Genomic DNA, 22345 nt, shown 5'->3' with positions numbered 1-22345 from the left:
TCTAAGTCCCAAAACTCTGAACCCCCAACTTTTTTCTTCAATTGAGTGTCAAAATCCTTAGGCAACAACATTTTTACCTAAAATGATTAGTTATTTATAGCTACTTATGTCCTACCTACTATAGTCACTCATTTATTTCAATACAGTAATATGAATATATATTTTTGGCCTAGATGCAATATATAATTTATGCATTAGACTGCCTCCTTTATAAAATATAAATAGTTCTGAATATGTAACATCTAGTCCACAGTATTGTAACTATGGAATTTGAACCTGTACTTAAATATACCATATAGTTCACTGTTCTCCTTCTAGCCCCTAGAAAATAGCCCTTAATAAATAACTTTAATCAAACAGTAAAATAAGGTGTTGAGATTACTGTAAAGGGAAATCTAGTCATGAGAAATTACTAATATCTGTATCTTATTTTGTCTCCATTCCACATGCATCTGAGATACATTCTGTTCTCTTTTCCGAAGTTCTTCCAGGATCTAGTGTCATGTTGTTGTGTTTTTTCCCCCTACTCTACAATTTCAAGATCACAAAGTCCATATTTTTCATCTTGACCCTGGGTCTTTCAAGAAAAATACTTCCCTTCTCTCATTACCAGTGTTCGAGTGCAATAAAGTAAGATCCGTTTATTTTGTTGGTGTTGTTGGTTTTTTGTTAAGTGCAAATTGATTGAGAAAGCAGTGAAAGCACAGGAAGATCATTCAGAAAAAGGATGGAATAGCAACTAATAGAGAACTTGTTGAGCTCAAACGACCAAATCAGGCTGATGGAAAAAAAGGATGATCATAATTGTCACCAAAGGTGAATTTGGTTTTCCCAACTGTTAGATATGATAACAACCTCAAACTCTATCCAGAAATCATTCTTTTTGTACATCTGAGTGCTACATCTGCTTTCCTGTTTCTTTCCTATCATTTCAGCTAAATGCTCTACCACTCCTAAGTATCTTAGATCACCTCAAGGACATGTAGTTCTTTAGTAATGAATTATATTCTCATTTCATTTCTTTGTCTTTGTACATGTCTTTGGATAAATTTTATTTACCCAGTTAAATCATATAGCTTGGCATCAGCTCTTTTTAAGAAAACTTCTGGGGGATGTTTGGGGGGGTGCTCGGTTGGTTGAGGGTCTGACTTGATTTCAGCTTAGGTCATGATCCCAGGGTCATGGGGTTGAGCCCCACATCTGGCTCCGCACGGAGCATGGAGCCTACTTAAGACTTTCTCTCTCTCCCTTTTCCACTCTCCCCCATTTATGCACATTGTCTCTCTTTCTCCCTCATTAAACAAACAAACAAACAAAAACTTCTGGTAGTTTCTTGTAACTGTCTACTTGATGGCTTCCTATGTTCTCTCACATCCTCTGGCACCTCTTTCTAGCATAAGTACTTATCACATGCTACATGTTTATTTGGATGTCTGTCTTCTTCACTAATTGTCTCCAAAGAGTCCACTCTTAGATTTTAGGATATCCTTCATGGACCACATAGAGCCCTCAAATAGCCATTAAAAATTATATTTATTTTAGAGAGAGAGACAGAGAGAGAAGCAGGGGAAAGGCAGAGAGAGAGGGAGACACAGAATCCAAAGCAGGCTCTGGGCTCTGAGCTGTCAGCACAGAGCCTGACATGGGGCTCAAACCCACAGACGTGATATCATGACCTGAGCTGAAATCAGTTGTTCAAGTGAGTGAGCCAACCAGGCACCCCCAAATAGCCATTTTGAAGGGCTTTGTATTATTGTGCCTTGGAAGCATTTTCTGGATACTTACTTCTCTTTCTTGCTTATTTTGTGTAGAAAAGAATTTAGAAAATGATGACTGTGGCTACCTACAGTTATATTTGGCTTAATCTCTATAGTGTTTAACTTTCAAAAATTAGTTGCCAACATTGAAAACATCAGGGCATTGCACTGAAAAACTGATGTGGCAAGTCACATTTTCCAAAACTGGCCAGAACCTCATTTTCTATCCTTGAATCATGCTTGTTCCCCTGTTACTGGTGAGATCTCATATCTCTTCTCTTGAATCTGGCTGGACTTGACAGAATGAAACTAAGTCATGAAAGGCAATGCAGCTTCTGTTTGTTCTGTGGTGTACTCAAATCTGGTGCTTTAACCTGCCATGCTGTGAGGAACTACATGAACATTCCAAGCAGCGGCCCCAATTTAGGTATCAGCTGATATCCAGCATCAGCTGCCAGATCGATGGAGAAGAATCTCCAGATATTTCCATATCCCAGCCACTGAGTTATCCTTACCTTTTGAGCCTTCTTGCTGAAAGGCTCTAGACATAAGGGAGAAGAAACAAGACACCCGTGCTGTGACTTGTTAGAATTCCTGATATACAAAATCCTCAAGTAGAAGACAACATAGTAAAGATGGTTATTTTATACTTAGCTTTTGGATGGTTCACTATGCAGCAATAGTAACTGGAAAACAGGATTTCATGGGGAAAAAATATCAAGCACCCCTGAACCCTTTACATTAACTATATGGCCACAATATCCTAAACTTGAACAGAAGATATTTGCCTTCAATAGAGCATGCACTTTCCAGTTTGCCAGTCTCCACCACTCCTTACTGTTGCACCTTGACAATTATATACACTTATGAACATTTGTGACCCTAAATATGTTGACAACTGTCTGTTAAATATGCTTTTCCTTTTTAAAAAAATGTTTATTTATTTATGAAAGAGAGTGAGAGAGAGAGCATGTGTGCAAGTGGGGGAGGGGCAGGGAGAGAGGGGAACAGAGAACACAAAGTGGGCTTTGTGCTGACAGCAGCAAGACCCCTGTGAGGCTCCAACTCATGAATGGTAAGATCATGATCTGAGCCAAAGTTGGATGCTTAACCAACTGAAAAACCCAGGCGCCCCAAAATATGTTTTTTTCTATTGACGGAACTAAGTATCTTTAATTACCAAAGTAAGTATCTTTAATTATCTTTAAAGTATGAATTTCATCTTAGACTCTTTAATTGGTCTTCATGCTAGGCCTTTTGCAACACATTGAGTTCTTCAAGAGTCTAAGATGATCTAATGGTTCCCTTTTCTGAAGCTCTTATTGCAGATGGTTTGCCTGATAGTTTCCTGTTTCCAGTTGAGGATGTCTCCAGATCTATAGTAATCTGCTGAAAAGAAATGACTGACATGCTGACATATCCTCATCTCAGTAAATGATTAAACAGGTTTCAGTTGCTAACTGAGACACTTCCTTAAATTTTCTTGGGAGACTCATAATTCAAATGACTAGGGAAAATGGGTTTTCTAGCTTTTCTTATTAAAGTCTTACAAAATATATTTTATTGCATATGTTTAAGTACAAATTGACTATTTAAGGAACTAGTTATCAAAATTAACCTTACAGTAATAAAAAAATCAACAAATGCAATAAATATATAATGGATAATTTGAGAAAACACATTCTTCCTTAAAACCAACAGCGAGTCTTCTAGATGCTTAAAATAACTATTCCAGATGAGGACAAAAACTAGTGTGTATCAAGAGCTGGACTCTCACTTTGTTGAAGTAAATCCAAGCAGTAGCCAATCTACTGTTCATGCATGCAGAGGTCTGTAGATGGCATGAAACTACAACTAATTTGTAGAATAACTGGGAAAATATCTCAAATCCAATAACCTTTTGCAAATTCAATCTCATCATTGACTGTAGTTTGAAACATAGGAGAATTGAATTACAAAATGAGAGTGAGTCATTTTATCGTGAATAGTACCATGTAAATGAATAGGAAAAGCTGTTATATACTTAATATGATAACTTTTATTAAATTACTGGATAACTACAGTGACTTACACTTAAGTTTTCATTAGAAGGGTTTCTGTAGACTCTCAGTATCAAATACAGGGATTACATTAAATTTATAGCCTAAAAACATGGTTTTTCTTGCTTGAAATTACCCTTTCATCAGAATCTTTTGAAAAGCATGCAAATAACTTACTACATTTTTAATATATTAAATGCATATTCTCTGTGGCTTGTTCAGGTAACAATACAAATCTGTTGACTCAATGAATTGATTTCATATTTGTGGACACTATTAGTCTTTATGTATAAGGCCATTGGAGCTAGAAGATGTGACTTTGAATCTAACATTTACTACCTGAATGAACTTGGGAAAATCACTTGACATTTTAAAGCTTCAGTTTTTTCTGCTTCAAATGTTACTGCAAGGTTTAAATGAGACAAATTGACCTAAACAATTAACACAACAGCTAGTCCAAAACCAATGTTAGTTATTATGAATCATTAGTTCCATGTAGTCTCTGAACAACAGAGTGGTGATTCCCATTGTGTGGGCTCTGACCCTTGAAGAACCAAGAAATTGTGCAAGGCAGTCCAAGAACCCATTTGTTCACCAAATGTACATTTGTATGGTCACTGTGTATTCTGACTTTGTTTTTTAAGTATGTAGATGCTTTCTCATTAACAAGACGCAAATTCATTTAAAAACGTTACTGTTTCTGTAACAATTCAAGTCATTATTTACATCTTCAAGCAACTGACATTAATATGTACAATTACTAGTTGTTGATGATATGACACAGTTTTTGGATGTTGTGCTGACTCTCTTCTCTTTGCCTACGCACTTCCTCTCTTCCCTTCAACCTGCTCTGTACTCTGGGGATGACTAACAGCAACTGCATTTACTAGGTTTCTTGTTTTCTGCCTCCTATTGTGTTCAACCAATGAGAGCAAAGGTAGGAGACTAGAAGGAGGGAGGAGAGTGAGGTCAGGGTGTTAACTCCCTGAACTTTTGTCTTTGTGGGATGACCAGAGCTGCCATTCTGAATCAGAAGTCTCAGTTCCTCTCAGGAAGTCTCTGCAAATAGTCTTCTCTGTCATCTCAAAACTAATTTTGGTGACAAACACCTTGCCCCAAGAATACTACTGCCAGAGCATCATATTGTCCCTTGTGGTTTCTCTATACTCTGCTACTGAAAATAGTTCTCTGATTAAACTTTTCTCAAATTATCATAATTTAATAGTGTCATTTTTTCCCCGACTGTGTAGACCCTGACCAATACATGTATTCAAAAAGGGTCTTCATTCTAGAAAACTTTGGGGACTTAAATATCAGGAAGAGATGTATATTTGCTCTTCTAGCACATTCCTTTGTAATTTACAGACAAGAAGATCCTTTTCCTTGTGAATTCCTCAACTGATTGATAAGTTAAGGTAAGTAAAGTCTTCCATTTTGATATTTTGCCTATTATACCAATATGAAGATTATGATTTACAATGGAAAAAAGTCTCTTCAGCAAATGGTGTTTGGAAAACTGGACAGTGACATGCAGAAGAATGAAACTGGACCACTTTCTTATACCATATACAAAAATAAATTGAAAATGGATGAAAGACAGACAATGTAAGACAGGAAACCATCAAAATCCTAGAGGAGAAAACTGCAGCAACCTCTTTGACCTTGGCTGAAGGCAACAGGCTATAAGGCAACCAAAGGAATGAGAGAAGACTTTGCAAATAACATATCAGATAAAGGGTTAGTATCCCAAATCTATGAAGAACTTATGAGTCAACACCCCAAAAATAAATAATCCAGTGAACAAATGGGCAGAAGACATGAATAGACACTTTTCCAAAGAAGACATCCAGATCACTAATGGACACATGAAAAGATATTCAACATCATTCATCATCAGGGAAATAAAAATCAAAACCTTAATGAAATATCACCTCCTACCTGTCAGAATGGCTAAAATTAACAACTCAGGAAACAACAGATGTTGGCGAGGATGCAGAGAAAAGGGAACCCTTTTGCACTGTTGGTGGGAATGAAATTGGTGTAGCCACTCTGGAAAACAGTATGGAGGTTCCTCAAAAAATTAAAAATAGAACTACCCCACAACCCAGTAATTGTACTACTAGGAATTTATCCAAAGGATACAAAAATGCTGATTGAAGTAGCACATGCACCCCAATGTTTATAGCAGCACTATCAACAATAGCCAAATTACAGAAAAGCCCAATCATCCATCAATTGATGAATGGATAAAGAAGATGTGATGGGTATTTGTACAATGGAATATTACTCAGACATCAAAAAGAATGAAATCTTGCCATTTGCAACAATGTGGTTGGAACTAGAGTGTATTATACTTAGTGAACTAAGTGACTCAGAGAAAGACAAATATCATATTATTTCACTCATATGTCAAATTTAAGAAAGAAATGAACATAGGGAAAGGGAAGGGAAAATAAAATAATAACAGAGAGGAGGCAAACCATAAGAACCTCTTAAATGCAGAGAACAAACTGAGGGTTGCTAGAAGGGAGGTTGGTGCGGGGATGGGATAAATGGATGATGGACATTAAAGAGGGCACTTGTTGGGAGGAGCACTGGGTGTTCTATGCAAGCGATGAATTACTAAATTCGACTTCTTAAATCAATGGTACACTACATGTTAACTACATTGAATTTAAACTAAAAAAAACAGAATAAAGGGAAATATTCCAATTAGGGTTTATGTAACTCTAAAGAAAATATATAGTTCTGTCCCAGGTGCAAAAGGTAGACGTAATATTCAAGCAAAATGAACTACACTTGCTATCACTTCCGAAGGACTGTAAGTACTAAACCAAAACAAATAAATAATTTTTAAATATAGAATTAAATGTAGAAATGAAAGAATAAAAACAGCTCAAGTAGCTAAAAAAAAAGATTTATACTGGAAAATTATAGATTCTTAACATTTCACACCCAAATTAAATTGCCCTTGGAATCAATGATCAAAACTGGTCTTTTGATTTTCATTTGCAATATTACTATTTGAGTCTAAGTACATGCTAAGTAGTACATGCTAAGTAGTAACTTTTTTTCTACATCTCTGGCTTTGGTTTGGTATAGATTCTTGCTGAAAATTTGGGCATTGAGGAAAGTTAATTGGTTGGTAGAACGTCATGAATTTACATAATTTCAGAAGATTGATCTCTGAAAATGTTAATGACTTTGAGGAGTACATAAAAAATGGGGTATGAGAACACGGACAGAATTTAATATTTGGTCCAATTAAAGTTGTTAATCACAGGATGTAACTCGTCTTAAGCCAAAGACTTCAATAATTGAGTTCCCCTGGAAACTGCAATACTAATACTGCAAGATGATGCTTGCATAATAAACTCATCAGTCCACTTTTTTAAGTTTTTATCCTCATAGACACAGAGCAAGAGAAAAAGATGGTCTAAGACCCATCATATCATTGTCCTCTTTACTAGTTCTTAATATGTCATTTATGTTGAGCTGCCTCCTAAGGAATGTTTGAAGAAGTCCCTTCTCTGATCCATTTGAAAATTTCTAGAACTAACGACACCTTACAAGACAACTGGGGATTAATTAAAGTTGTTATAGCTTCTGAACTCCAGGTGAACCTTTCTAGTGTTGTTACCTTGTGAACTTCCCTTAGACTCTACTGAAGATGATATAATTACTCCATGTAGGTACCTGCCAGATTCTGTATAATTTCTACAAATTCTGTATTCACTTATGCTGACTAGTCATTTAAAGACCACTTTCTCTAAAGATTTTTATTTTTTATATCAATTCTGCTAAGTCACCCATAATTCACTATTTTACTTTCACATTCTAAATTGGAATTTCTTCCAATTTTGATCTTGACAGTGCCAAAATAATATTCATATTGTTTATAAATGATGGAGATGTTTTATGCTCAGATATTTCTTTTTATTCAATTTTAGAGATTTTCTCCATTTTCTTCCATAAATCCAAATCATAATTTTAAAAGTCCAATTAATGAGCCACCACTTTAAAAAGAAATAGTTCTATACTGATTCTTATAAAAATTTTCTCTCACTTCTAATTTTAATACTTGGTTTCTCTATAGTTGTTTCACTTATAATATAGTTATTTAAAAACATACACAGCTCACAAATGGTTCTTCAAACAAATTGTTAGGGGAAAATATTAAAATATAGTTAAAAATTTTAAAAAATAAGTGTCACTGAATGGTGAGTATACTCTCTGACACATATCATCATTTAATAAGTGCTTATTTAACTAAACTGTCAATATTCTCTCTGTTGGCACAGTTGGATTAATAGAACTAATCTAAATGTAGGAATTTAATATATTATGTCATGAATTTTCTCAGTGCTTATCAATTTCTATTGCAAACTGGTGTATATATAAAAATTCTTCCTCATAGAGTTTTGTGAAATAATGCTTGTTAATTTCATTCATTCATTAATGTATTCATTTAGTTTTTGTTCATTTGTTCAACAAATCTCTACTGAGAATGTTTAGTGTGCCAGATATTCTACCAATACTGAGGATATGTTTTGACCAAAATAGATATTTTATAATTATTGTAACATAGAATATTAGTATCATTTTAATTAAATTCATGACCTGCTTTCTTTATCTCTTCTGGTTAAGCACTTAGATATCTCAGATTTATATAAATATTTTGTCAATAAATATAATACATAGAATTCTGCATGTTCTATTCTCCTTTGAGAGAATAAGCTCTTTTTTTTTTTTAAGTTTATTTGTATATTTTGAGATAGGGAATGAGAGAGGGAGGGGCAGAGAGAAAAAGGGGAGAGAGAATCCCAAGCAGGCTCCCTGCTCAGAGTGTGGAGTCTGACATGGGACTTAAACCCACAAACCATAAGATCATGACTTGAGCTAAAACCAAGACACTTACCTGATGGAGTCACCCAGGAACCCCAAGAGTGTCTTATTTTGTACCTTCACAGAGCAGGTACACATTAGGTCTGACATTCATGTATTCAACTAGCATCTATTCAGTAATACCCTATGAAAGACTCAATCCTAGATACTGTGAGGGATATGAGGGTATCAGACAAGGATTCTAGGAAAGTAGTAAGAGTGATAAATAAAATGTAAGACAGAGATAGAAAGTGGCATAGAGAAATAAATATATGGTGCTACTGATAGAGCAAAACCAGGTTATTCCCAAATAAAGAATTAAGAAAACACTTTTTGGAAGAGTTGGCTTTGAGCTGTGCCTAGGAGCAAATTCATTTGATGGGATGAATTTAGCCACAGGATATGGAATAGATAGGAAAGAAAAAAAAGGAGATAGCAGAAGTGCATAGAAAATATATTTTTACATATAAATTATACTTCATTAAGAAAAGAGAAATTTTGTCTGAAATTACTCTATTACTTTTTATGCATAAGTATGTTCAATTCTTCTAACATTCACTTTTTAGGTGTTCAAAAACAAATTATTCTAATCCCCAAATTTTCTTCTTCCTTGTGTTTTAGGGTTAGCTAAGCCCACTTAAGTCTTACCAGAGAAAGAGGCAGAAAGTCTCTCACTTGCAGAAAATTATTTCAAAATCTCTATCAGTTGAATGCAGGTCTTTAAAACTAAATCAAGAAATTGTTTCACTCTGTTCTAGTTGTCTTTTTAGTGTGCGGTAATTGTTTTTTTCTACCAAATAGTTTCTGAAACAAGCTAAAGAACTTTATTACCACCATTTGTATGCACTAATATCAATAATGAACTAATAATTTGATTGAAAATATTAGCAGATGCTTTAACTATATAGCCAGTTTGTATACAACACTCTATTCAGTGTCTGTGACATGATACAAAACTTTCCCCCATCCTAAATAATTGTGTGTCTATCAATATACAATTGGGACAATTAAGCTATCACCCATAGTATAAAATCTTAGCTCATGGCCTTTCTATTTTACATGGTACACAGTAATCAATTACTCAAAATTGAAGATGGTCATTTCTATAATGATATCTCATGTTATGCTTAGGTTTAAAAGTATCAGTTCACAGTCATCTTTTCCCTAAATGCTTACAGTATTCTCTCTAAGTACAATTTTCCTTCACTCCTTTCACTATGTTGTTCTTCAGACCATACAAAATGCACCTTAGGCAGTACATGTAGATTTCCTCCATTCCATAATGACCTTAGTTTCTTTCTTTGTCACCTCCCTTCCTCCAAATATTACTTAATGAAGCATCCAGATCTCAGTGGGTCCCAGTAAAGTTCATCAATAAATGGCCAATGCCATAATGATTTTGTGACAACTAATTTATTGGTTTCCATTAATTATACGTAGTCATATGGACTCCTCCTACTTTCCCATGATACTTGTAACTTTTGTTTTCAGAAAAATATTTAGGGGATTAATTTTTCTAAGAATGAATTTGTTAATGCCAATTTTATTCATAATTGCCAAAAAAAGAAAAATAAAAAAGAAACAACCAATATATGTCCTTCAACTGGTGAATGAAGTAACTGGGGTGCATCCTTATGATGAAACATTACATAGTAATAAAAAGGAAGAGAACTTTGATACACAAAACAACACGAATAAAATAAATATCAAATACATCATGCAAATTAAAGAAGCCAGACTCAAAGGCCACATTTTGCATCACTTCTACTTAAATGACATCCTAGAAAACTCCAAAGTGTAATGGCAAAAAACTGATTGTGGTTTCCAAGGCCTGGGAGGGGAGAAAATCTATACAGTCCCTAAGAAATCATTTGGGGCTGATTAAATTGCCCTATAACTTAGTTTTGATGGAGGTCACACTGTAGTTTGCATTTGCCAAACTCATACAAACTCTGTACTCTAAATGGGCAAAATTTAATGTATGTAACTACTACCTCAAAACATTGACTTTAAAGAAGTAAAAATTCATTGATATTTCAAATTTAATTAAAGATATATAGTCAATAATGAATTTAGAGATCCATCAAGACAGGAAAGGAATTATTCATGCTATCAGATGTTTTATAAACTTACTTTTCAGAGCACCAATAACATTCCTATAGCTTTTCTTTTACAAATAAAACTTACAGGGATGACTGGTGGCTCAGCTGGTTAAGCATCTGACTCTTGATTTCAGCTCAGGTCATGATGTTACAGTTTGTGAGATCAAGCCCCACATCTGGCTCTGCAGCTGACAGCACAGAAACTGCTTGGGAATCTCTCTATCCCTCTCTCTCTGCCTTTCCCCTTCTTACATGCTCTCTCTCTCTTTCAAATAAATCAACAAACAGTTTTTTAAAATTACATTTTAAGGGGAAAAAGCTCCATTGAACAAGTGCTCTGTGTTTCACTGTTGTGTTAATTATGAATTTCCGAAAATAATTTCTAGGGGTGCCTGGGTGGCTCAGTTGGTTAATGTCTGACTTCGGCTCAGGTGGGTTCGAGCTTCACATCGGGGTCTGTGCTGACAGCTCAGAGCCTGGATCCTGCTTCAGATTCTGTGTCTCCCTTTCTCTGCCTCTCCCTGCTCGCTCTCTGTCTCTGTCTCTCAAAATAAAGATGTAAAAAATTTTAAAAATAAATAATTTCTAAAACTAACATAAAGCTCATTTAATGAGTTTATTGGTTATGATAATCACCTCATCTTAAAATAACACACTACTATTATTTTTAAAAAAATTTTTGAGAGAAAGAGAGAATGCACTCATGCAGGTGAGTTGGAGAGGGGCAAAGAGTGAAGGAGAGTGAGAATCCTAAGCAGGCTCCATCTCACAAACCCTGAGATCATGTCCTGAGCTTAAATCAAGAGTCCTACACTTAAATGACCGAGCCACCAAGGTGCCCAAACATACTATTATTATTAACAATTGCAAGATTATTTTCTTTACCTCAGTCTAGTAAGCAATTTAGTAATTCAGAAAGACGATGGAGACAAACCACTGCTAGAAACTCTCACATAATATAAATGGTACTCCGATACAAGAAACAAAATAGGATTAGAAAGAATCCTGACAAGGATGTTTTAGACAGCAAATGCCTTACCTTTGCGTTTGGGTGGCATAGCTGTTATCATAAGTCTCATAGGTCTGGTCATCATATTCACCCCCGTAGCCATCATCATACCCCTGAGGCAGAAAATGGTAGAGAGACCTATTAGCAATCAACTTGATTAACTTTGGTCTGATTTTACTTAATGAGATTTTATATAATGTGACCTTAATTTAGTTTTTATGTTTGCTTAGTTACTCTGCATTGGATTTTACTAGATGAACAATTTTTTTCATAACCTGGAATAATATTTCATGGATCAGGTTAATGTTTCATAATTAAACTCAGCATACCATTGAAGTAGCAATACCTACTCTAGGATTTATCCAGAAATTTGACCAATATGACTGAAGACAATATAAAGAATTAAAAATAAGTTTTCCTTTGAAAATATGGGTAGATAGCGTGCTAACATAATTGTGGTTTTAACATATTGTTACAGTCCCACTGGGAGCTTTTCTTCTTCTTCTAGTAATATTGAGATGATAATGATTGAAATTATAAAAACGTGATCCTTAAATTGTGGTCAACTTGTAGTGAGAAAATTATAGTCATCATTGCAAAACAAACAAAAAGAATAAAAGGGAAAAAAGAAAAAGGTAAAGACAATAGAAAAGGAAGGAAAGAAGGGAAGATGAGAGGGAAGGGAAGGGAAGGAGAGAGAGAGGCTAGGAGAAAGGAAGGAAGGGAAGAGAAAAAAACAAAAAGAAGAAACAAAATAAAGCCCCTTTATTTTGGTGTGCACAGTTTTTAAGTCTCATGAACAAAATGATGTTGGTGGTGAGTCTGATTACCTAACTAAAATGCTATCAAAGCTAAGGCAGACTTGTTATTGAAAAATGTGAAAGCAAGCCAGCAGTTATCTGATTCCTCGGTGAGAGATTTAGTTTTGTTTCCCTTAGTGGTCACTGACTTTATTCAAAATCCTAGCCATCCACCTGGACTATTCTCTACTTCTGAAAAAATCTTTAGTTTTTCAGCTTCTGGGCCTTTCTGGTGTGTCACTTTCCTTCGAATTCATTTCCAACCCACCTCACAAATTCGTAACTTCATTTCAATCTGGAGGATTATAAACCTCTCTATTATGTTCAGAAACTTAAAAAAATGTGTGAATATGAATGTTTCCACATCAATTTTGACTAAGATCATTAAGCCTATTTAATCAGAAAACTAATATTTTTCATGAATTTAAGAAAGTTTTAAAAATATTATGACTTCTCATCTGGTTTACCATTTATGTAATGCTATTGTTTATAAATGAGGTTTTCTAAGTCTGATTTCAGTTTCTTTTCTTTTCCAACTTATAGTTTCCATCTCATTATATTTTTTCTCTGCAGCGTGGGATATTTTATCCATTTGATGTTTGAATATTCTAATTCGATTCCCATTGAATTAAAAATTAAATATTCTAAAGTTAGTTTTAACATATAAGATTATTTTACAATAATACTAAAAGGTTTATGCAAAAAAAACCCCAAAAACAGCACTTCCTTGTTCCTCTCTAATCCCTGGTTCTCTGTAAGCTTTTTTGTCTATTATTTGAGTGTTAATTTTTGTGTTATTAAGTAATATGGTTAACAATCCTTGGTTTATAAATTTTGATTATTTCATATTGACTAGCCCTTCAGGTTGTTAAGGATTTAGTTCTCTTATAGACTCTTCCTCATGTTTTTCCCTAACATGATGAACCTTAACATAGTTACATCATAACTTTTGTTAGCCAATATCTACGTTATCATTAAATAACAATAAATGTTATTCATGGTTTCCAAATAGATTAACACAATTAGTTTTTTTACCCATACACATTTTGTTTTACCTAATATTAATAATTGCTCATTCATTTTATCATTTTCTTGATTTTCTATGTAATTTGAATTTTTTGTTTTTAATTATCCCAATAGTTATATCAAACTAGCAATTGTATTTTCAAATATTCAAAAATACCAGATAATCTATCATTTTGTTTTGTGTTACCTGGAGAGTCCCTCTCACAGGGCCATCTCATCGCACTCTGGTCTGGACTGATGACAGAATGGTTTTCCTAAGACCCCCCCACCCCCCCATCAACCTGCCACTGTTTGTGTATGAGATCTTTTACCAAATTCCATTTTAACTAGTTCTCTTTTCTTGCTGAAATATCTCTTTCAGTAACTTTTACTAAGAGGAATATTAGAGAGTGATACTTATTCTGTCTCTCTCTCTTCTATACTTTTATATTCCCTCCATACTCATCCTTCTTATTGTAGATGAAACTTCTTAATTATACAAAAAAGTTAAAATAAGAGTAAAATGAACACTCCTTTACTTTTTATCTAGATATGCCTATTGACCCATTTGTATTATCTTACTTTATATATACAGTTTTTCTAAATCATTTGCAAGTCCATTCTGGATATCTGATATTTCATCCCTAAATACTTCAGCTGGCATTTACTGAGTATAAGGATATTCTCCTACATAAATACAATGGTATTACTCCCACCAAAGGAAAAAAAACCTTAGAATAATCCCCAAATATCATTTATTGTGTAGTCCATAGTAAAAATTCTGCTATTGTCAAAAGCGAATCTTTTAAAGTTACTTTTAAAAATCAGAATCCAATTGGGGCGCCTGGGTGGCTCAGTCGGTTAGGTGTCGGACTTAGGCTCAGGTCATGATCTTGTGGTTCGTGAGTTCGAGCCTCACTTCAGGCTCTGTGCTGACAGCTCAGAGCCTGGAACCTGCTTCGGATCCTGTGTCTCCCTCTTTCTCTGCCCCTTCCCTGTTCATGCTGTCTCTGTCTCTCAAAATAAATAAACATTTAAAAAAATCAGAATCCAATCAAGATTTGTGAATTGCATTTGGTTATTATGTTTGCTTAGTATTTTTAGAACTAGTGTAGTCCTCCAGGTGTTTTTGTTGAGTTTTTGTTTAAATTCCAGTTCGTTAACATATAGTGTAATATTAGTTTCAGGTTTACCATACAGTGAATCAGTACCTCCATACAACACCCAGCGCTAATTACAGCAAGTGCTCTCTGCTCCGGTGACTATCAGTTTGGTCTCTAGAATTAACAGTCTGTTTCTTGGTTTGTCTCACTCTCCTTTTGTCCTCCTGATATGCCTCCCTCCCCCGCTTTGCTGGTTTCTTTTGCCTCTTAAAGTCAACAGATGAGTAAAATCATATGGTATTTGTCTTTCCCTGACTTACTTCACTTAGCACAATACTCTGCAGCTCCATCCATGTCACTGCATATGTCAGGATTTCATTCTTTTTATGGCTCAGTAATATTCCACTATATATATCCATTATTTATCCATTTAACCATTCATCAGTTGATGGAACTTAGGCTGTTTCCACAATTTGGCTATTGAACATAATGGCGCTATAAATATCAGGCTGAATGTATCCCTTGTAATTAGTTTTTTTGTATCCTTTGGGTAAATACTTAGTAGTGTGATTGCTGGATGATAGGGTAGTTCTATTTTTAACTTTTTGAGGAACCTGTCCCATCCTGTTTTCCAGAGTGGCTGCACCAGTTTGCATTCCCACCAACAGTGTAAGAGGGTTCTCTTTTCTCTGCATCCTCACCAACACCTGTTGTTTCCTGTATTGTTAATTTTAGCCATTCTGACAGGTGTGAGGTGATATCTCATTGTGGTTTTGATTTGTACTTCCCTGATGATGAATGATGTTGAGCATCTTTTCATGTGTCTGTTTGCCACCTGGAGGTCTTCCTTGGAAACATGTCTATTCATGTCTTCTTCCCATTTCTTCACCTGATTATTTATTTTATGGGTGTTAAATTTGAAAAGTTCTTTATATAGAGTTTGGATAGTAACCCTTTATCTGATATGTCATTTGCCAATATCTTCTTCCATCCCGTAGTCTGCCTTTTAGTTTTGTTGATAGTTTCCTTCACTGTGCTTTTTATCTTGATGTAGTCCCAAAAGGTTATTTTTGCTTTTGTTTCCCATGCTTTAGGAGACATATCTAAGAAAGAAGTTGCTATAGCCAGTATCAAAGAGGATACTGGCTGTACTTTCCTCTAGGATTTTAACTAGGTTTCCTAATGTCTCATATTTAGGTCTATAATCCATTTGAATTTATTTTTGTGTACGGTATAAGGAAGTGATCCAGTTTCATTCTTTTGCATGATGCTGTCCAATTTTCACACCATTTGTTGAAGAGACTGTCTTTTTCTGTTGGATATTCTTTTCCACTTGGTTGCAGATTAATTGGTCATATGGTTGTGGGTTTTCTGTTCTGTCCTACTGATCTATGTGTCTGTTTTATGCCAGTACCCGTATTATTTTGATCACTACAGCCTTGTAATGTAACTTGAAGTCCAGAACTGTGATGTCTCCAGCTTTGCTCTTCTATATTAAAATTGCTTTGGCTTTTCGGGGCATTTTGTGGTTTCATACAAATTTTAGGATTGTTTGTTTTAGCTCTGTGAAAGATGCTATAAAGTTCCAGGAGACAAAATCAACATAAGAAGTCTGTTGCATTTCTGTCACTAATATGAGGCAGAAGAAAAAGAAATTAAGGAATCAATCCCATTTACGATTGCACAAAAAACCAACATGATACCTAGGAATAAGCCTAACTAAAGAGGTGAAAGACTTGTATTCTGAAAACTATAAAACACTGATGAAAGAAATTGAAGATGGCACAAAGAAATGGCAAGACATTCCATGCTCTGTATTGGAAGAACAAATATTTTTCAAATGTCTATACTACCCAAAGCAATCTACATATTTAACGCAATCCCTATCAGACTCCTCCAGGATTTTATTGGTTTTCATTACACTGCCTTTTTGAGTAGTCTAGACCAATTGTTTGTAGACTGTCTCCCATTCTGATTTTGGTTGATCATTCTCATAATTACATTTTGCTTTACTATTTTTGAAAGGAATACTATGTATGTGATATTGTTGGTGTACTGGACATGTATCTGATTGCAAATTTTAAAATCCTAATCCCACACTGGACTGAGTAACTGAGTGTAGAAGTTTAGACTGAAAAATTATTTTCAATCAGAATTTTTGAGATCTTTGATTCAGTATTTTCACCACTACATATTGGTGCTGAGAATTCCTGCTACTTATATGTGACCTAGTTTTATTTTATTTCATTTCACTTTTTTTCTTTCCTTTATGGATGCTTTTACAGAGTTCAGCTCTACTGTTTTGAAATTTTATAATGTTGTGCCTATATGTATCTCGTTTCATTCAGTATGCTGGGTACTCAATGAGCTCTTTGAATTCTAGGAGCTTATGTTCTCCATTTCTGGCAAATGCCATTGTACTTTTCTTCTCTCTTTTCTAGTACTCATACTAGTGACATATTGGATCTTCTGCATTGGTGTCTCATGTGTCTTTATGTATTTTATTTTTTAAATTTCTTTTTAAACTTTTTTAAATGTTTATTTATTTTTGAGAGAGACAGAGTGTGAGCAGAGGTAGGGGGTAGAGAGAGATGGAGGCACAGAATCCAAAGCAAGCTCCAGGGTCTGAGCTGTCAGCACAGATCCTGATGCAGGGCTCGAACTCACGAGCTGTGAGATCTTGACCTGAGCCGAATTTGGATGCTTAACCAATTGAGCCACCCAGGCACCCCTGTCTTTATGTGTCTTATGTAATACCTCTCTTTTTTTTTTTTACTTAATAAGAGAATTGTATAAATTAACTTTCCAACCATCCTATAAAATATATAGCTTTGTTTACACACCCTCTAACACACATGCATGTATACACACACATTAACAACCATTAGAGGGTGGACATGAGGTTCCTGTATTCTCAGGTGAAGTTTAGGCATCCTTATTGTCAATTCAAGGCGTCATCTCCCCTCGGGTAGAACAACAGTTAACATCATAACTGGGATTTCCCGTAGCTGCAACAGGCTGGGCAGTTGAGCTCTCTGTCTTGGGGGTCACTGGGTCAGTAATTAGGCAATTAATTTTATTTGCCACAAGTGCTCTGGTACTGCACACATTATTTCAAGCATCCATGCTATTGTTCTCCAACAAGTTTATAAAAACATGGCTTCATTCACCCTCCTTTGTTACTCAGGGCTCACGAGCTCTAGTTTCCATGAGGAACAAGCAAACAAGCAAGTTTTGTTTATTTAGTTCCATTTTGTTGTTGTATTTCTGTCCCAAATTAGAAGAACCAAAGAGGGGGCAAGTACATGTCTCAGAGTTTCAAAGTCCTAAACTTCTTTTGCTTTCCTTGCTTCTATCTGTTACTATCTGATGTCTAAAAGTTATTTTATTATACAATCTTTAGGAAATTTTTCCTGCTTCTATCAAGCTTATGGCAACCCTCTATTATTTGAATTCTCTTTATTTATTTTTGTTTATTTATTTATTTTGAGAGACAGAAACAGAGAACATGAACGGAAGAGGGACAGAAAGAGACACACAGAATCAAAGCAGGCTTCAAGCTATGGACTGTCAACACAGAGCCAACAAGGGTCCCGAACCCACAAACCATGAGATCTTGACCTGAGCTGAAGTCACACCCATAAGCAACTGAGCTGCCCAGGGACCCATAGTCTCTGAATTGTAATAGCCTGTTGTTTTTATCTCATCAGTATTTATTTATTTATTTATTCATTCATTCATTCATTTTTAAATTATTGTTTTTTAATGTTTATTTATTTTTGAGTGAGTGAGTGAAAGAGAGAGAGACAGAGAGACAGAGCGTGAGCAGGGGAGAGGCAGAGAGAGAGGGAGACACAGAATTTAAGGCAGGCTGCAGGCTCCAGGCCCTGAACTGTCAGCCCAGAGCCCGGCATGAGGCTCGAACCCACAGACTGTGGATTGTGAGATCATGACCTGAGCCGAGTCGGATGCTCAACCAACTGAGCCACCCAGGTGCCCCTATCTCATCAGTATTTAGGATATGTCATATGTACAATACTAAATATATACTGTATTTTTTCTTTTTACAATTTTCTGTTGTTTATTTATTTATTATTTTTAGATTGGAAACTCCTGAAAAGCTTGGACTCTACCATAAGGTAAACACTTTTTTGGATGCCTTATGATGCTTAGCATAGTTTATTCCATAGAGTATTTGCTCAATAAATATGTATTAAATTGTTAAATTAGCACAAAGGAGAATATTCTCATACAGAGTAGACATGGATTGACTCAAGTCAATCACCACTAAAAGAGAAAATATTTCAAATGGTGATTATAAGGTAGGATTATCTCTGCTTATGAAGAAAAGCTTTACCATTTAGTTTGTGGAAGATTAATACCTTTTCCGTCCTCACTTACACTTTTACTTTTTTTTAAGTCTTACAAAGAAAATCCATAGACTATATAGATATCTTTCCTGGCAACTCACAATTTCATAAAATATATGGTACCGTAGTTCCCAAATAATTGTCCTTACTGTAAAAGAGAAAGTAAGTGTGGATACTTGTACACAGTCTATTTTTGTTTTCTAACACTTGATAGTTTATATAATTTTCTTACGAAAAGCTAAATTATCGATCGTGCTGGTTATGTTCTACAATTAATCAGTAAAATAGACATGCTCACTAATAAGCCAGTCGGTATCTGCAAGAGATTCAAATTAAATATAAATATTCAGCTAAGAAATAAAAAACATTTTTCCCATTTTTGCCCTAGTGTTTCTGCTGTTTCCTTTGAAGAAATTGCTATCTTATGTCACAGCCTATTCCCAATTTCTACTAAAACATTAAGACTCTTTCATATGCTACTTAAGTTCTCAGGGTGTCAGAGTAGCATTTCCTACATTCCTACTGGTGGCCCAGTAAAATCAAAAACACTTTCTGAAATTAAAAGTTTTACCTTTGGGGGCACCTGAGTGACTCAATCAGTTAGCATTCGAATTCAGCTCAGGTCATGATCTCGCGGTTAGTGAATTCCAGCCCCGTGTCCGGCTCTGTGCAGTGGGCTCAGAGCCTGGAGCCTGCTTCAGATTCTGTGTCTCCCTCTCTCTCTGCTCCTCCCCTGCTCAGGCTCTGTCTCTCTCTCTCTCTTTCTCTCAAAATAAACACTAAAACAAGCTTTAACTTTATTTCCTGCTAGCTGAAGACAGATACTTTGGCATCTCTCACAAAAAAACCAAAATGCCCAAGGAACAAAAGATTCCTTTTTTTCTGGAACATGGTCATGAAGAATATCTCTTCTATCTTGAATTCCTTCATATTTGTGAAACTATACGTTCTTTAGTTTTCTGTTCTTTGAACCAAATAAAAGCAGATCCTTAAAAAATACAGTCTTGACTGCTCTCTAGATCTTCACCAAGTCCTCTACTATTTGCTTAAGTTACAAATGTGAGGTGTGGCCTAACATGAAGGCCTAAGCAATATAAAGGAGATGATGATTTCTTTGTAGTTTCCTATGAATTATAGGTTACTTTATACTCTATGAGTACTGGGGAAAGCAGCATACAGGATAGATGTGTATTACTATAAATACATGGCTGTACAAAGCCAGCCCTTTTCAAATCTGCTTTGAAAAATATATTTATCTGCCTTATTACGTTACTAATTTTTCAATTTGATTTAAGCACTCCATCTTGAACTATGATTTCTGCACCAATTTTGGGTTTTTAAATCTAAATAGTATTTAGCTCTCTATATAATATGCTTAAAATAATAGTAATTCACCAGACTTTATATTAGCTACTGAATTTATTATCGAGGCAATAAAGATAGAAGAACAGGCCATAATTCCTGTCTTTGTGAGGTTCTCAGCCTGTGGTATTCTGATAAATGATTAACAAATGGCTCTTCAAAAAATTGTATGTATGTGTTTGTGTGTGTGGTATGTGTGTATGTACATAACTTCACTGCAAATTTTACAGTCATAGCATATATTTTATAAATAAAAATCAAATTTATAAATATGTATATGTATAAAATTTAATTTATACTCTAAATAAAACTGTATATTTTATATTAAAATAAAATTTATAGCACAAGACTTATAGATAAAATATATAAATTAAGTTTTATACACATAAAACTTCAGTGTGACATGCTGTCTTTTGTAAAATAAGTTTTATAATTCTGCTATTGCAATGATACCACAATAAATCACAACACAGATAAAACATGATTACTTCTTTTTTCATGATACTCTATGAACATTAATTAGCATAAATGTAAAGAAAATACACCTAGGAATACCCTAATAAAACTGCCGAAAATTGAAATTTTAAAAGTATCCAGGAAAAACTGGTACATTATCCCTAGAGTGCAACAAATAGAGACAAAGCAGAATTTTTTTTTAATGTTTTTTATTTATTTCTAGGAGAGAGAGAGACAGCGTGAGCAGGGGAGGGTCAGAGAGAGAGGGAGTCACAGACTCTGAAACAGGCTCTAGGCTCTGAGCTGGCAATCTGCACAGAGCCCGACGCGGGGCTCGAACCCACGAACCATGAGATCATGACCTAAGTGAAAGTCGGACGCTTAACCGACTAAGCCAGAGAGAAAGGAAGACACAAAATCTGAAGAAGGCTCCAGCCCAGAGCCCGATGCAGGGCTGGAACTCAAGAACTGTGAGATCACGACTTGAGCCAAAGTTGTATGCTTAACCAACTAAACCACCCAGGCAGCCCTAATTTAATTTTTAATAATAGCTCTGCTTAACAACCAATTCACAAAATCCCTGAAAATTTTACAAGGGGTCTTGTGAGCCAGTACAAGTCAGTTGTAGCACACCACTGCTCTTGGCCTACTGTAGAAGACCAACAGATATATATAAAAAATGAAATAAACAATGGAAAGTGTTTTAATAGAGCATGTAATGAGTGCTATGGAAGTACAATGGAAAGAATGAAAGAATTTTTCAGGAAAGGTATTTGAAATGGTTATTTGTGGATAAATAAATTATTTCTAGGTGGACAAACAGGTAGTATGAGAGCATTTCAGTTTCCAAGAACATCAAGCATGAATGTACAACACAATAAAAGTAAGTATTGTGTTTGGTGAACTGCCTAGTAGTTGGATCTAACTAAAGCACAAAATATCTATGAAATGGTAGCTAAGTCAGGTTAAAGAAATAGATAGGAGTAAAGTTTGAAATGCTTCCTATGACATGGTAAGGAGTTTATTTGTATCCTGTAGAGAAGGCAGCTATAGAAAGGTTTCAAGTAGTGGAATGACAAAATATACATCTGCATTTTGTAACCTACTTTTGACTTTAAAAAAAAAAATGTTTATTTTCGAGAGAGAGAAAGTGTGAACAGGGGAGAAATAGAGGGAGAAGGAGACACAGAATCTGAAGCAGACTCCAGGCTCTGAACTGTTAGCACAGAGCCCAAAATGGGTCTCAAACCCACAAACCAGAAGATCATGACCTGAGCTGAAGTTAGACACTTACCCGGCTGAACCACCCAGGCGCCCCTCATTTTGACTCTCAAAAATGCCAAGTTTTTCGGGTCTACACTCCATTTCCCCCTGTATTTTCTTGAATATGTTAATCATATTTGCTGTAAAACCCCTGAATGATAACTCCAACATTTGAATCATCAGTGCCTTTATTTT

At 35.1% G+C, this 22345-nt stretch overlaps 1 protein-coding gene across 1 annotated transcript in view; it reads right to left on the bottom strand.

Annotated features, from left to right (window-relative positions):
• KHDRBS2 (KH RNA binding domain containing, signal transduction associated 2) overlaps positions 1 to 22345 on the bottom strand; it is a 580108-nt gene that overhangs the window by 33380 nt on the left and 524383 nt on the right. Inside the window, exon 7 of the mRNA XM_039256034.1 lies at positions 11822 to 11904. Coding sequence (XP_039111965.1) covers positions 11822 to 11904 — 83 coding nt within the window. The remainder of the gene's footprint in view (positions 1 to 11821; positions 11905 to 22345) is intronic.

Source organism: Hyaena hyaena, unplaced genomic scaffold (genome assembly GCF_003009895.1).
Source record: "Hyaena hyaena isolate Hyena2069 unplaced genomic scaffold, ASM300989v1 scaffold_554, whole genome shotgun sequence".
Taxonomy (NCBI): Eukaryota; Metazoa; Chordata; class Mammalia; order Carnivora; family Hyaenidae; genus Hyaena; species Hyaena hyaena.
The sequence above is the reverse complement of the archived record's forward strand: the minus strand, read 5'-3'. Positions and strand labels throughout refer to the sequence as shown.